The 14,066-nt window shown below is 33.9% G+C and overlaps 3 protein-coding genes across 3 annotated transcripts; 2 read left to right on the forward strand and 1 right to left on the reverse strand.

Annotated features, from left to right (window-relative positions):
- On the forward strand, positions 1,048-2,873 carry LOC105158912 (pentatricopeptide repeat-containing protein At1g34160). Its single transcript, XM_011075826.2, has one exon. The coding sequence runs from the start codon at positions 1,048-1,050 to the stop codon at positions 2,794-2,796; it is 1,749 nt and encodes a 582-aa protein (XP_011074128.1). The 3' UTR covers positions 2,797-2,873.
- Positions 3,816-6,298, reverse strand: LOC105158913 (sphinganine C4-monooxygenase 1). The gene is made up of 3 exons (XM_011075827.2): positions 6,049-6,298; positions 5,311-5,637; positions 3,816-4,723 (listed from the first exon to the last, which is right to left on the reverse strand). The coding sequence occupies exons 2-3, from the start codon at positions 5,539-5,541 to the stop codon at positions 4,181-4,183; spliced, it is 774 nt and encodes a 257-aa protein (XP_011074129.1). The 5' UTR covers positions 5,542-5,637; positions 6,049-6,298; the 3' UTR covers positions 3,816-4,180.
- On the forward strand, positions 10,729-13,708 carry LOC105158914 (NAC domain-containing protein 17-like). The gene is made up of 3 exons (XM_011075828.2): positions 10,729-11,070; positions 11,785-12,978; positions 13,252-13,708. The coding sequence occupies exons 1-3, from the start codon at positions 10,890-10,892 to the stop codon at positions 13,632-13,634; spliced, it is 1,758 nt and encodes a 585-aa protein (XP_011074130.1). The 5' UTR covers positions 10,729-10,889; the 3' UTR covers positions 13,635-13,708.

Raw genomic sequence — 14,066 nt, forward strand, 5'->3', positions numbered from 1 at the left:
TTTGAATTTGCAAACAGGTCAACCAGTTTTTTAAATAATTTTGGTTCTAAACAATTTAGAGTGCTTTATTTTGTGATTGAGATAAATAATTGATAGGGTTCGATTGGATAAATGTGATAGAGTATGAATTAATAATTTGTTTAGAATCCCATTTATTTTGTGGTATATATTGTTTGAGTGGAATGATAAATTATTGTAATTAAAAAAAATTATTATTAATAATAGATAATTTATTTGAATTTATGATTTTTATGAAAATTATCAGTCCCATATTTATTTATATGTACAATATAAAGAGTAATTAGTAATTTTTTTTTTATAGGAACTAGTAATTTAATGATTTATTGTCCTTTATGTATATAAATAAAATTATAAAAAATAATTATGTTAAAATTTCAAAAAAAAAAAAACTATGCAAAATTATGAAGAAGAATAATAAGAAAAAAAGCTTAAAAATCTAGCTGTGCAATTTGAAGAAAACCCTCTTTTGAGGAAGAAGCTGCGTGGCGGACGGTGGAGGAGGAAGAAGGAATCGGAGGGGGGCAAGGAGTAATTTTAACTCTTATTCGATTGGATTTAATCGGTTGAATAACTCAACTCGTCGTTTTCAGACTAAAAATAATAATCAAAGCTGAATGTAGCAGAAAATATAAAAGACAAAGTAGTTGTAAGTACCATGTTTAGAATTACATCATGTACTAACAACAGTTAACAACAAAGAATAATAACTGTCGATTCAACTCTATGTTTAAAATTTTTTAATCACTTAGATACGAAAGTAATATGTTCCCTTTAATTTTAGAGTAAATTACAACGATCTTCACTGAGGTTTTAACATAATTACTAATACTCTCTTGTTATTTGAAAAATTACAAATACTCGTATGATATTTGATAAAATTATTTAATTTTTGAATGAGGGTGTAAAATTGTCAATTATGCCCTTGCCATGTTTTAGAAAAATAAATATTTGTAAATAAAATCTGACGGAATGAATGAAAAATTTTGAAAAATTATAAAAGGCATTGGCTAGAATGACAAGTGCTCTATGGCCTATGTGGAATCGCTCCTACACAAATGCACCTCTCTGTTGCACATCCAACAACTCCACGCCCACCTCCTAACTACCGGATTTTTCCATTTCTACCCTTCCCGCTCAAAGTTTCTCGACTTCTGCGCCACCTCCTCCCTCGGTGGTCTCCCCTACGCTGCCGCCGTCTTCCGCGTCCTCCCCCTGCCTCTGACCAACGACTGGAACGCTATCATCCGAGGCCACGCCCAAAGCGACCATCCTATCAATGCCGTCACGTGCTACCTCTCCATGTTGCGTGCCCCCTGCAAGCCCGATGCGCTCACCTGTTCCTTCTTCCTCAAGGCCTGCGCCCGCGCATTGGCGCGAATTGAATCTTTTCAAATGCATGCGCAGGTTTTGAGGTCTGGGTTTGATGCAGATGTTTTGTTACAGACCACACTGCTCGATGCTCATGCAAAGTGTGGGGATTTGGACACTGCCTGCAAGCTGTTCGATGGGATGTCAAAGAGGGATATTGCTAGTTGGAATGCTTTGATTTCTGGGTTGGCCCAGGGAAACCGGCCGTATGAAGCTCTGAAGCTGTTTAATAGGATGATGGAAGGGTACGATGATGGACGGGGCATAATGATGCCAAATGAGGTCACTGTTCTTGGTGCTCTCTCTGCGTGTTCGCAGCTAGGTGCAATTAAAGAGGGTGATAAAGTGTATGATTATATCAGGAAGAGTTTCTTGGATGAGAATGTAATTGTCTGTAATGCTGCTATTGACATGTATGCCAAATGTGGGGTGGTGGAAAAGGCATATAGTGTGTTTGAGGGCATGAGGTGTTCTAGGAGTGTAATCACATGGAACACCATGATTATGGGTTTTGCAATGGATGGTAATGGACTGAAAGCACTCGAACTGTTTAATCGCATGGCGAGAGGTGGGCTTGGGCCAATGCCGGATGGTGTCACTTATTTAGCAGCATTATGTTCATGTAATCATGCAGGGATGGTCGATGAAGGGGTCAGGCTTTTCGAATTGATGGAGAAACATGACATAAGCAGAAATGTGAAGCATTACGGAAGTGTTGTGGACTTGTTGGGGAGAGCTGGGAGATTAGATGAGGCGTACAAGATAATAGAATCTATGCCCATGTCTCCAGATCCTGTGCTGTGGCAAACTCTGTTAGGGGCCTCTAAGACATATGGGAATGTGGAAATGGCAGAGCAGGCATCGAGAAAGCTTGTCGAGATGGGATCAAATACTTGTGGGGATTTTGTTTTGCTGTCAAATGTCTATGCTGCACGTCAGAGGTGGACTGATGTGGGGCGGGTGAGAGAGGCAATGAAGACTAAGGATATTAAAAAGGTGCCTGGATTTAGCTATATTGAGATGAACGGTGTAATATTCCAGTTTTTCAACGGTGATAAAAGCCATCCTAAATGGAGAGAGATTTACAGAAAACTAGAAGAGATTAATTCTAAGATTAGAGAGTTTGGATATGAGCCTGAGACTAGTTGTGTGTTGCATGACATCGGATATGAAGAGAAGGAGAATGCATTGTCTTATCATAGTGAGAAATTAGCTCTGGCTTTTGGTTTGGTTAGTTCAGATGACAGGAGCCCCATAAACATTAACAAGAATCTTAGGATATGTGGGGATTGTCATGTGGTGATCAAGCTTGTTTCAAAATTATACTGTCGGGAGATTATTGTCAGGGACCGCACTCGGTTCCACAGGTTCAAGGACGGGTCTTGTTCCTGCAGAGATTATTGGTGAGGATGCAACTTTTGTTTTCAGTTATCTAACAATGTATATATTTATTCTATTTTATACTAATAACAGCATTTGAATCAGCTGGCCTCGCAAATTTCTTGATGGGAATTTGTATGCTGGTGAATCATATAGGGTATATTTGAAATACTGTATCTTTAGGGCATTATTTATGTCATAATGATCTGATCTCAGGAGCGTAGTTACTAGAACTCCAGGCTGAGTTTCCACAGGAAAATGAAAGTAAATTAACCGCTTGGGCTACAGCTTCATCAAGGCAATCTTGCTGTTGGCTTTTATTGTCAATCCCCCAAAGTTGGCTCATCTTCTGATATTCCAAATGTCCCAAGAAATAAGTGCAATGATTAGCTAGATTATAATCATGTATTGTCAATTTAACAATAATCCTGAGGCATTGAACAATAGGTCGGCGAGGCCCTAACACAGAGCAGTGATCTACTCCGATTCTTGGCATTTGTTGTTTCAGTTCACAAACCATGGTACAGAGAGTGCACCTCTGCTGCTCCAGACAAAATTCCCAAAAGTCCAATTGCCAAGAGAGGTTCATGTTCTCTGATTTATCCACCAAAACAAGCGCCTTTCCAACTTACAGTAAAAATGGAAGAAAAATATGTCCATTCAATCTAATGCAACGCGGAATTTTACAACCTCGAATGTCAATTTCCTCACAACTTAACTTCTCTCGTGAGCAAAATGCATCTAGAGCACATTTCGAAAAGGGACAAGGCAAGAACAAGAACAAGTTAACCAAGGCAATAAAAGAAAACAAAAAGTTGGAGGTAGAGGTGTAGGAAGAACTACATGAGGCCCTTTTGATGCATGAACTTGAACCTAAAAACATGCTTACTTCATTAAACATTGGATTCAACGCTGAATTTGCTGTGTCTCGTCAGTTATGAAAATGCAACACAGAATTCTTGTTTGAAAGGTACAATGAAGTTTCATAAGTTTGCAAGCCAATGAGTTCAATGGCTAATGATCAATGATTAAGCCCAGGTAACATATACTCAAACCTCATCAACCATTCTAGTTTCATACATCATCTTGAAATCCACAGAGATACAATTTCAACAGAATGTGATCTTATCAGGATGTGACCAAATCTGACCACAAGATTGATACTACTACACAACAAGTGTTAACTGAACCGTCACAATCATTGGCCAGTTAACGAAGAAATAAACTGTGTACACAGTGGTCATAATTTGGGAGAAAGAATAAATCAATCTAACTCTGGAGCTACAGATTCTACTCCCACTAACATACAGAACTTCTACTGGAGAACCTATGAGACTCTCAAGTCAGAGTGGCACAACCCCAACGGAGATCTGATTGTAACAATCGAGAGGAGACTAAAGGTCACATGTAACTAGTCCTTTTTCAGCCTCGCCTCGAAACCCCCTTCCGGCCGCTTTACAAGTGTATATGGTACATATGTTCCCAGCAGTTTGTCCCAAATGGAAAAGAAGGGTTGGGAATAGTTGAATTTTGTACCTTGGAGTTGATGATGGATGTCATGGTAAGCAGTGTTGTTTTGGAAAAGCAGATGGAAGATGTTGCCAGGCAGCCAGAGCCCACAATGATCATCAACGGTTTTGATAACAGCAAAACAGAAGAAGAAAACAGCAGTACGGGCTGTCATTCCAGAAATAAGGAAGGATATAGCACCACCAAATGTGTCTAACAAAAGGCCTTCCAACGGATGGTTGTAAAGAGCTCCAATGGCATATGGGACAACTAATCTATGGTGCTGAGAATGGATATGACGGTACAAAAACTTGTTTTGGTGCATATATCGATGCACAAAGTACTGCCATGTATCCATGACCAGCATAGCAACTACAAATTGCACGACTTGAACAGGAAGAGATGGTTGAACAGTGTGTCCGGGAGAACTTGCTTTTGAAGTTACCTGCAACACTAATAAAATCAAAAGATATATTCCAATATTTGGTATCGGTTTGTTTCAACTAACTCTGTCAATTACTATCTTTGTCATAGTTTATGCATTACAGTTCTATTCTGAACATGGAATACTGTTGCCCAAGGAAGAAAAGAAGTCAAAGTAGAAGATAGAAATTTGATAACATTAACGTGCAATAGATCTGATCTGTACATACTGATGCCCTGACACAAAACTTTATACAGAGTCAATTTAGAATTTGGACATAAAAATGAATAAACTTAGGGGTGGAAAGAAAAAGAACTCTAACTGGTGCCAGCGATGCTCGTAAAAAACTTGTCGCAGAAAAAGGGTTTAAAGGGAAAACTTTCAATCTGAATTCAAACTATCGAGTTCCTTCTGACACAGTCGGGGTTCTGTGAGAATCAGTCTGTAATTATGTATAGGATAAATAATATCTTGGAGCTCAAACTCATGTAATCGTTAGTAAACAAAGTGCCAGCACTCCATGCCTAATGCAGAAGAAATATACACTCATTCTACCAACATGATAACCTAAAGAACTTTGAAAATTTGCTTGTGCATAAGGCAATTACCAAGAAGAGCAATTCTGCAACGACGGCCTGAACAAATTGTTGGAGAAGAACACCTTTGATCACAGATCTTAGTGGCACCAAATTTTTCTCATTTTCTTCAGTTCTTGAGTGCAGCCTATACTTATCTAGAGGAGGAAGAAGCTGATAAAACCCGGCGTACAACCAATACACCACTAGTGGGGCAAATGTACCCATTGATTCATCACTGATATACGCTTCCCAAAACACCATTCTTGTAATATCTTTCAATATTTCCCTTCTCCGATTCCAATTATCAAATTATCAGGTCAAAACCTCTAGAAAAACATACGGCACATCATATGTACCCTGAAAAAAAGAAAAGCAAACATCAACTACTGGAGAGCCTAATACACCCAAACATGGTTTCAGAATAAACCTAATGCACTTTGGATTAAAGCCTGAATTATTCAACTTCATGGGGTAATACACACAGAATAATGCAACATCAAATTCACCATTCGAGAATTACAATCAATCAAAACCCAAACAAGACCTAATTTTCAAGATTCAAACTTTACACACAATTAAAGAAACCCCAAACAAGAAATCACCTCCACCAAAATTAAAAGATGCTACATTTACATAAATGAAATCAAGTTGCCCTTAATTACTTCCACAATGGAGTTAAACTTGCCCACAAAAAATTTCGAGGAAAAATTCAAAGCCCAGATGTGTATTATGAACAAGAATGCGATTAAAGCTTGTCAAGAGACTTACAGAGACGAACGGAGTGGGATTTTGGCGACCAGATCAATGGGTATGGGAAGAAAATGCAAATCTTTTGACAGAGATATCAAGAAAGCAGAATTTGTAAGAATAGGGGAAGCGGATATTGTGAGGGCGGTGACAGTTGTGAGAATCTTGGAGGAAAATTTCTGGACTATTACAATAAGGGTAGAAACTCACAAGATTCGTTGGAAAATTGCAACGGGAAGATGACTAATAATAGGATCCGACAAACAACAAATCATTGTGTCTTATTTTATGTATTTTGATTGTCATAAATTATTTCACTTTGGTCTTTTTCTTGTCAAGGGTGAGTGTAACCGAGCTGGCCAAAAGAATTTCTTATCAAGGCTTGTCCACTTTAATACTACATTTGACTTTAATTAATTATTAAGTAAATTAAGTTTAAATAAATTATAACTAATTTAAATATTAATTGAGTTAGAGTAATTCAATATCTATAAATATTTTTTGTTTTTTTAAATAATTTAAATTAAATTCAAATTGAATTTTAGACTGTACGAGATGTAAAAATGTACTTAAAACTGATTATTTTTCTTCTTTTTTGTTGATAAGTCAAATTTGAATGAACTCCGACGAATCATTTTAAGTCGAATGCCAAATAATTACTTTATTTATTAGTTTGAAGTGAAAATATTTTAATATTTTTCACTTTTTTTTAGTTGTTTTTTCTATTTTTCCTGTGTACATGTTGAATTTATTGGCCTTTTTGCCCTTGATAATTAAAGGGTAAGATGGTAATTGAACTCCACATCTTTGGCTAATGAGATATTTGTAGGTTTAATGTAATTTACCCATATAATATTGTAAATGAGCATATTACATCTCAATTAAAAAAAATAACAATTTGTCCTCTAATATTTTTTAAAATTGAGTAATTTACATCCCTGTATATGAAGATAAATTGATAAAACTTTTTTTATAAGGATATAATTTACTTATTTATAATATTATAAAAAATTCCTTTTTTTTTTTTGAATATTTGTATAGTTTAATTTTAATTTTTGTTTTTCTTGATTTCTCTATAAAGACAACCCTTTTAGGACTAAAATGTTTGAGGGTTCTGCTGTTCTTTTTTTTTTTTTTTTTGTTCTTTTTTTAAACAAAAAAAATAATCATTTCATTTTGTCAAGTTACCAATACACTATAAAAAATAAAAAAATTTACTGACAAAAGAAATCAAGTGACAATTGATTGGAATAAACTGATTATAATTATTTCTATTTAATATCAATATCTAAAAAGACCATTACAATATCATACTCAAATTAAGGGTAAATTATATTTTTGGTCCCATAAGTGGACCTGTTTCTATTTTTGGTCTCACACTCAGGTCAATTTGCACATTGAGTCCCATATGTGGTTTTTTTTTTTTTTTTTTTTTTTGGGACCTTTTGCTTTGTCAAATTAAAGGTGAGTGATACTTACTCTTGAAGGGATCTTTTTATAATTTTGTTGCTTTTATGTCTACTTTTGTAATTTTCCTTCTGTGGTTGTTAATATTTGAGTTTAGGTCCATTTCCCTCTAATTAATTATTTTTAAAACAATAATCATAGCGATGAATTCATAATTTTTATAAAAATTAATTATAAAAATGTAGATTGTAACTAACATTTCTTGCGGTGGTACAAAAAAATTATAAATTATAGTTTTATCAAAATGTGATTTCAATCAAATTTAATTTAAAAAGTGATTATAAAAAAAGGGTCCATTTCAATGATTATAATAAGATACAACTAATAATGTCCATTTACAAATTTCCACTAACAATTTTCTTGAATTTATTTAGATATTTATAAATTGAAAGGATTTCAAACTCTTATTTTGAACTATGTTGCAAGAGATATTATATTATATTTAGAATAATGGATTCTAATTTGAAAAAAAATATTTTAACTACTATACATTTAAAGAATTTAAAATTTATTATATTCATATCAGGTCATAGGTTCGAACCCCACCAACATATATAATTTTATCTTACTTTAGTAGTATGTGTCACTCTACTTTAATAATAATTTTTTATTAGATATAATTATCTGATATTGATAATTAATATATGATTATTATAGTCATCAATGGTTGCTAGATATAGATATTTCATATTGATGATTGTAATATATTCACTCTTATAGTAATAATTCATCGCTTCCCCCCCTCCCAAGAAACGGAAAAGTATATGTTAACTACTTTATATATATATATTTTTTTTACCAAACGCACCCATCACACTTATTCATCCACCTAAGTTCGAACTCAAAATTTCGGACTCAATTCATTAGACTGTACCCTGGCGACATGTATGTATGAATAATTGATTGAGATATGATCTAATAATGAAAATAATAGTAACATATTAAAATATTTTGGGCTGCAGTACAATTTATACTTACAAATATTTATTTCACATTTGCTAAGTTCAAGTTTTTAGCTTAATCTATTGTACCATATCCTTTTTCGAAATTAATTATGGCAGTAGTTCATGGACCAGTCGTTTTATGCATCGATCTGATCGTTTTGGTATGATTATAGTTATGAATGTATTTTCTAAATATTGTTGGAAATAAGTTTGATTTTTTTTTAAATTATTAAATAATTTTTTAATATTTTATTTTAATTTAACGAGTTTATTTTGATAGTATAAATGGTGTCGGTCAAGAAAAAAACATTAATATCCTTGAAATGCTCTTCTAATTTTTGGACTTCCGTTTTGACCATGTTCATGACAAAAATACCCCTTTATTTTATTTTTATTGGTGTTTGAACAAATAACTAGCTGTATTAAATACACCACTAATTAAATAAATACACTAAGAATACATATTTATAAATTTTAATTGAATTATTATTTAAAATAATTTAGTAATTAAAAATTACTTTGCAACATTCGAGATTAAGCCAAAATATACAAATACCTTTTGTCTTTTGTAAAATTATAATTATACCCCCTAATGTTATAATTGTAATTACAAGTACATTTCTTATTTAAAGACAAAACTTACACAAACACCCACCGAAAAATATTACATTAAAACTCCTCAAGAAATATAAATGTAATTTTGCTAAAGATATGGGAGTTGTGTAATTTTACCTAATTTCAGGGGTGTCAATGTGATTTAACTATAAATTTATTTATTTCAATAAGCACCAATTGAGGCCCAAGTCAATAAACAGGTCCATCACTCTGATAACAGGCCGGAGACATGGTTATCATTTGGGCCCAGGTCCAGAAGGATGGATCATTTATGGTGCACTTTATGGTACTACTTTTACCCAATTTTGTTTTTTATTATAAATTATAATTTTATATACTTTTTAAAAAAAATTAAAATAATTTTATGTACTAATATTGCTGCAGAGTATTATTCTACTTACCCTCAATTTTTTATTTATATTTTTTCAAATATGTATATATGTATATATATTTATTTTTTAATTCAGCAAGAGTAGAGTAGTAATATCCACTTTACTATGTAGGGGTTGCATAATTATTTCTCATTTGATGGGAGTATTTTTAAATTTTCAAACAATAAGAAGGTATTTATAATTATAATAAATATTATAAAAATAATTGTAATTTACTCTATATATTTAGTATTTTCACATACGACACCAAATTAATGTAGGTAAAACCAAAAATTCCGAATAAAATAATTTTTTTAAAGAATTCTTCCCCTCTTTCTATCAATCAAGCATGGCTCTATTTATAGTGGGGATTTTTCTTTTAATTGTATTATTTTAATAGACAAGTGACAAATATTATTTATGTAAAATTTACATTATGTATATGTTTAAAAAATAATTTTCACTGTTAATTTATACATATAGTATGAAATATAAATTTCAATAAATTCATCTTTTATAGATATAACTTGGTCAAAAATATCACTAAGAATAATCCTAAGATTGCTGGATTAACATGTGATTGGACCCTTCTTATTATTCTTTTTATATGGTAAATTATGTCCAACTCCTATAATATTTTTCATAATTATAAATATACATTTAAGCTTTGAAAAGTTATAGATATGTCATGGAATTAACGAAGGATTACTTGTAATTGTTAATTTCATAAGATATTTATAATTTTTTAAATTACTCGTAATTATAATAAATTTAAAGAGACTCCCATTGTAATTTATACTATTATGAAATAAATTTTTTTGTTATATCAATTTTTAAATACCTAAATTTACCCTTTATCTCATTTTTCTCTCAACCTACTGTTCTATGTTTCTCTCTCACATTTTTCATGTTTTTTTTTTTACAAATTTTTATATTTTTAATAAATTCGTAATTATAATTTAAATTTTTTTCCTAATATTTTTGATAAATCCATATTACAATTTATTTATTTATTTTTCTATCTTACCCCACATTTCTTTCTTTTCCTTTCTCCTCACTTCACACTACATTTGTGTTTTTCTCATAATTTTTTTTTTCTCTTCTTCTAACATTATGATTTTTTTTTTATATTATGGTGAAGAGTGCGTGCGGCAATAATTAATTTATTAAAAATATAATTACAAAGTAAAATTTGAATGGAGGAAAAATTCCATATGAGTCAACAAAGAGAAAGGCGCCACAGCGAGAGCTAAGTGCACTTCACTCACACCAGATGAATTCTCCCTTTCCACGAGAAGTTAAATTCATTTTTTCATCTTTGGCTACTAGCGGTTCCTTCTCAACCACTCTTTCTTCTGCTGATAGGTTTCTCGTTTTCACACATAAACCCCCTTGTCCCTCAACGATTCATTCAAAAAAAAATTTTTTTTTAATGGTTTTATTGGATTAAAATTTTTGGTAAAAGATGAAGGTGAATTCGGGTTGTTTGGGGGACGGAAAGATTTTTCCTCCGGGATTCAGATTCCACCCAACCGATGAGGAGCTCGTGCTTTACTATCTGAAGAGGAAGATCTGCCGTAGACGCCACCGTATGGATGTAATCGGTGAGACCGATGTTTACAAGTGGGACCCCGAGGATTTGCCTGGTGGGTTTTGGCACTCTCTGTGTTTTTGCTTAATGGAATCGTTTTTGTCTGCTTACTTTTTTGATTGGTTTTGCCTTCCGGTTTATGTGAATTGACTTTCAATGTGGGTCTTCTGGTTTAGATTTTCTTCTGTAGTTTGATTTGTCTACTGCTGATTATAAGATTGAAGCTAACGCCGTGTGTTGTTGATTAGTTTGTGTGCTTTTTCATGAGGAATTACTGTTCTTTTTCAGTTACAGTATCAAAGTTTCAAATTTTTGCGTTGAATAGAATTGCTTTGATGATATATTTTTGCTGGCAAACATTTGGTTCAATTGGCTTTTAGGAAAGAGCAAAATGTGACTTCCATTGGTAGTAAATAAATGATCGGATACGTATAATGATTTGTGTTTGTATGCCTTGTGTTTGAATGATTTGTGTTTGTATGCAGAAATGTCTTAATTATAAACCTCTGTATTTGTTTCAATGTGAAATCTCAGTTATGGAAATGGTAGTTTGCTTGCCCACCTATTTTAGTGTAGGTTTGCTGGTCTTTATAGCCAACTGAGTGTACGTGTGGTTTTGTGCTTTTAACAGTTTCTTAATATTTGAGGCTTTGATTGTTTACTCGATTACTTCTATACCCACTTATCAGTGTTGCGAACATTTCTTGTGCTTTATCTTTCTGTATTTGATGGCATAATTTACTGAAATTTTCACATATTTGAAATGCAGGGATGTCAAAACTAAAAACTGGTGACAGGCAATGGTTTTTCTTTAGTCCTAGAGATAGGAAATATCCAAATGGAGCAAGGTCCAATCGGGCTACGGGGCATGGATATTGGAAAGCAACTGGGAAGGACCGTGTCATCTCATGTGGTTCTCATCCTGTTGGGATAAAGAAGACCCTAGTCTTCTATAGAGGTCGTGCACCCAGCGGAGAGCGCACAGACTGGGTGATGCATGAATATACGATGGTTGAAGAGGAGCTGAAAAGATGCCAGACTGCCGTGGAATACTATGCTCTGTACAAAGTCTACAAGAAGAGCGGGCCTGGTCCCAAAAATGGCGAGCAATATGGTGCCCCTTTTAGGGAAGAGGACTGGGCTGATGATGAAATTGAAGTCCAGTGTCTCATCGAGCAGGAGAATTCGGTTAAGCAGGCTAGTGAAACTTCACCTATCAATAATACTGAAACAGTTAATTGTCAACATACGTCCTCTCTGGATGATTTTGAGGACATCATGAACCAGATAGCAGATGAGCCCATCCCTGTTCAGCCAATAGTTGTGGATTATGGCTATGTCTTGGATCATTTTACTGGTGAGGAGGAGACTCAGAGTGTTGACCATACTTCGAGGGATGTGTCTTTACGCATGCTCCAACCATGTAGCCAGTTACAAAATGTACCAGGTAATTTGGATGTTACGCAGTCAGGCACAAGTCAATTACAGTTCTCTGAGGCACCTGAGGTCTCTTCTGCTCCAACCATTAATGTGCAAGATCCTTGTGTTCTTGAAGAAGATTTCCTTGAAGATTTTCTTGAAATGAACGATCTAATTGATCAAGAGCCAACCACACAAAATCCTAATGAACCAGGGAGTAATTTGGAGAACCTGCAGTTTGATGACTTTGATGGTTTGAATGTGGTTGATCTGTTCCAAGATTCATCCTTGTTTATTTCTGAGGTGGGAGCTGGTGAGTCCTGGGAGATGTCCCAATCCTATTTGCGTAGTTTTGACAATGGAGTTATGAACCCAGACTCGAGCTTGTACTCGAACAATCTTGAGAATACAAGAGTAATTTACCAGCTGGAGCAACAATTTAACATTGCGAACAGAACCAGCTGTCAGCTAAGGACAGAGGAGGAAAGTTACAGTGCTATTGCTGCAGAAGCAAATCAGGACCGCATTCCTTCATCAACCTCAGGTAGTAAAGTTAGTGCAGAATCATATCATGGCATTTTTTAGATGCTACAAATGTATCAATGGTTTTACTCAAATATTCATGGCACACCTTTTATTCTTTTCTTTGACTAATCTTAGAGCTCTTGCTCAGATGGATGGTATGGGAAGACCATGTCATCTTCAAGGTGGTGAAAACTCTTGGCCCAAGTGGGGATGGGGGAGTTAAGCCGCTTCAAGAGCTCTTGATTTAGTACTGGATTGTTTTCTAATATTAGCAAGTTTTTGGTATGCTTAGGTGTTGTACATCAAAGTCAAAATCATGATTTTGTTAATCATGCCACCGGAGCAAATGAAATCGGAAGCAGCAAACAGGATGATGGTACGGACTCATGGTTCTCCTCTGCTCTCTGGTCCTTTGTGGAGTCCATACCAACTACTCCTGCTTCAGCTTCTGAAACTGCTTTGGTAAATAAGGCCTTCAAACGTATGCCTAGCTTTAGTAGCGTAAGAGTAAATGCCCGAAACACGAACGTTGTTGCAGGTAATACCTCTGCAACTTCAAGAAGTTCAGGCAAATCTAGAAGTGGGTTTTTATGTTTCTCTTTAGTTGGAGTAATATGTGCTATATTATGGATGCTGATGGGAACATCTGTGAGGGTGATGGGTTTATATATGTAGCACTCATCCTTTAATATGTAAATAGAAAGTTTTGCATCGGTCAATTGCTGCAAATTATCTAATTCGATTCTCTATTTCAATTTCTACTGCATCTTCGATCTATTTAACATATATACATCAGTTGTCATGTTTTATTTAAGAAAAATTTTTATACACAGTGTGTATATAGTAAATGAAATAGAAGATGCAATAGAATATGAAATATAAATTTCGCTGTAGAAAACAATTGATGGATTTCATGGCAATTTTGGTCCCAAAAAATGGATCTCACGAAACCTATTTCTATATGCACACAAATGGGTTTTGCTTAGGATATATATATACGTACACACGTATATATTTAAATAAAATGAGATTTAATAAATTGGGTTCTTGTCGATATATAAATAAGTGTATCGTCTAAATTATACGACTCTTAACAAAATAATCTTT

The sequence above is a fragment of the Sesamum indicum genome, linkage group LG3 (genome assembly GCF_000512975.1).
Source record: "Sesamum indicum cultivar Zhongzhi No. 13 linkage group LG3, S_indicum_v1.0, whole genome shotgun sequence".
In the NCBI taxonomy this organism is placed as follows: Eukaryota; Viridiplantae; Streptophyta; class Magnoliopsida; order Lamiales; family Pedaliaceae; genus Sesamum; species Sesamum indicum.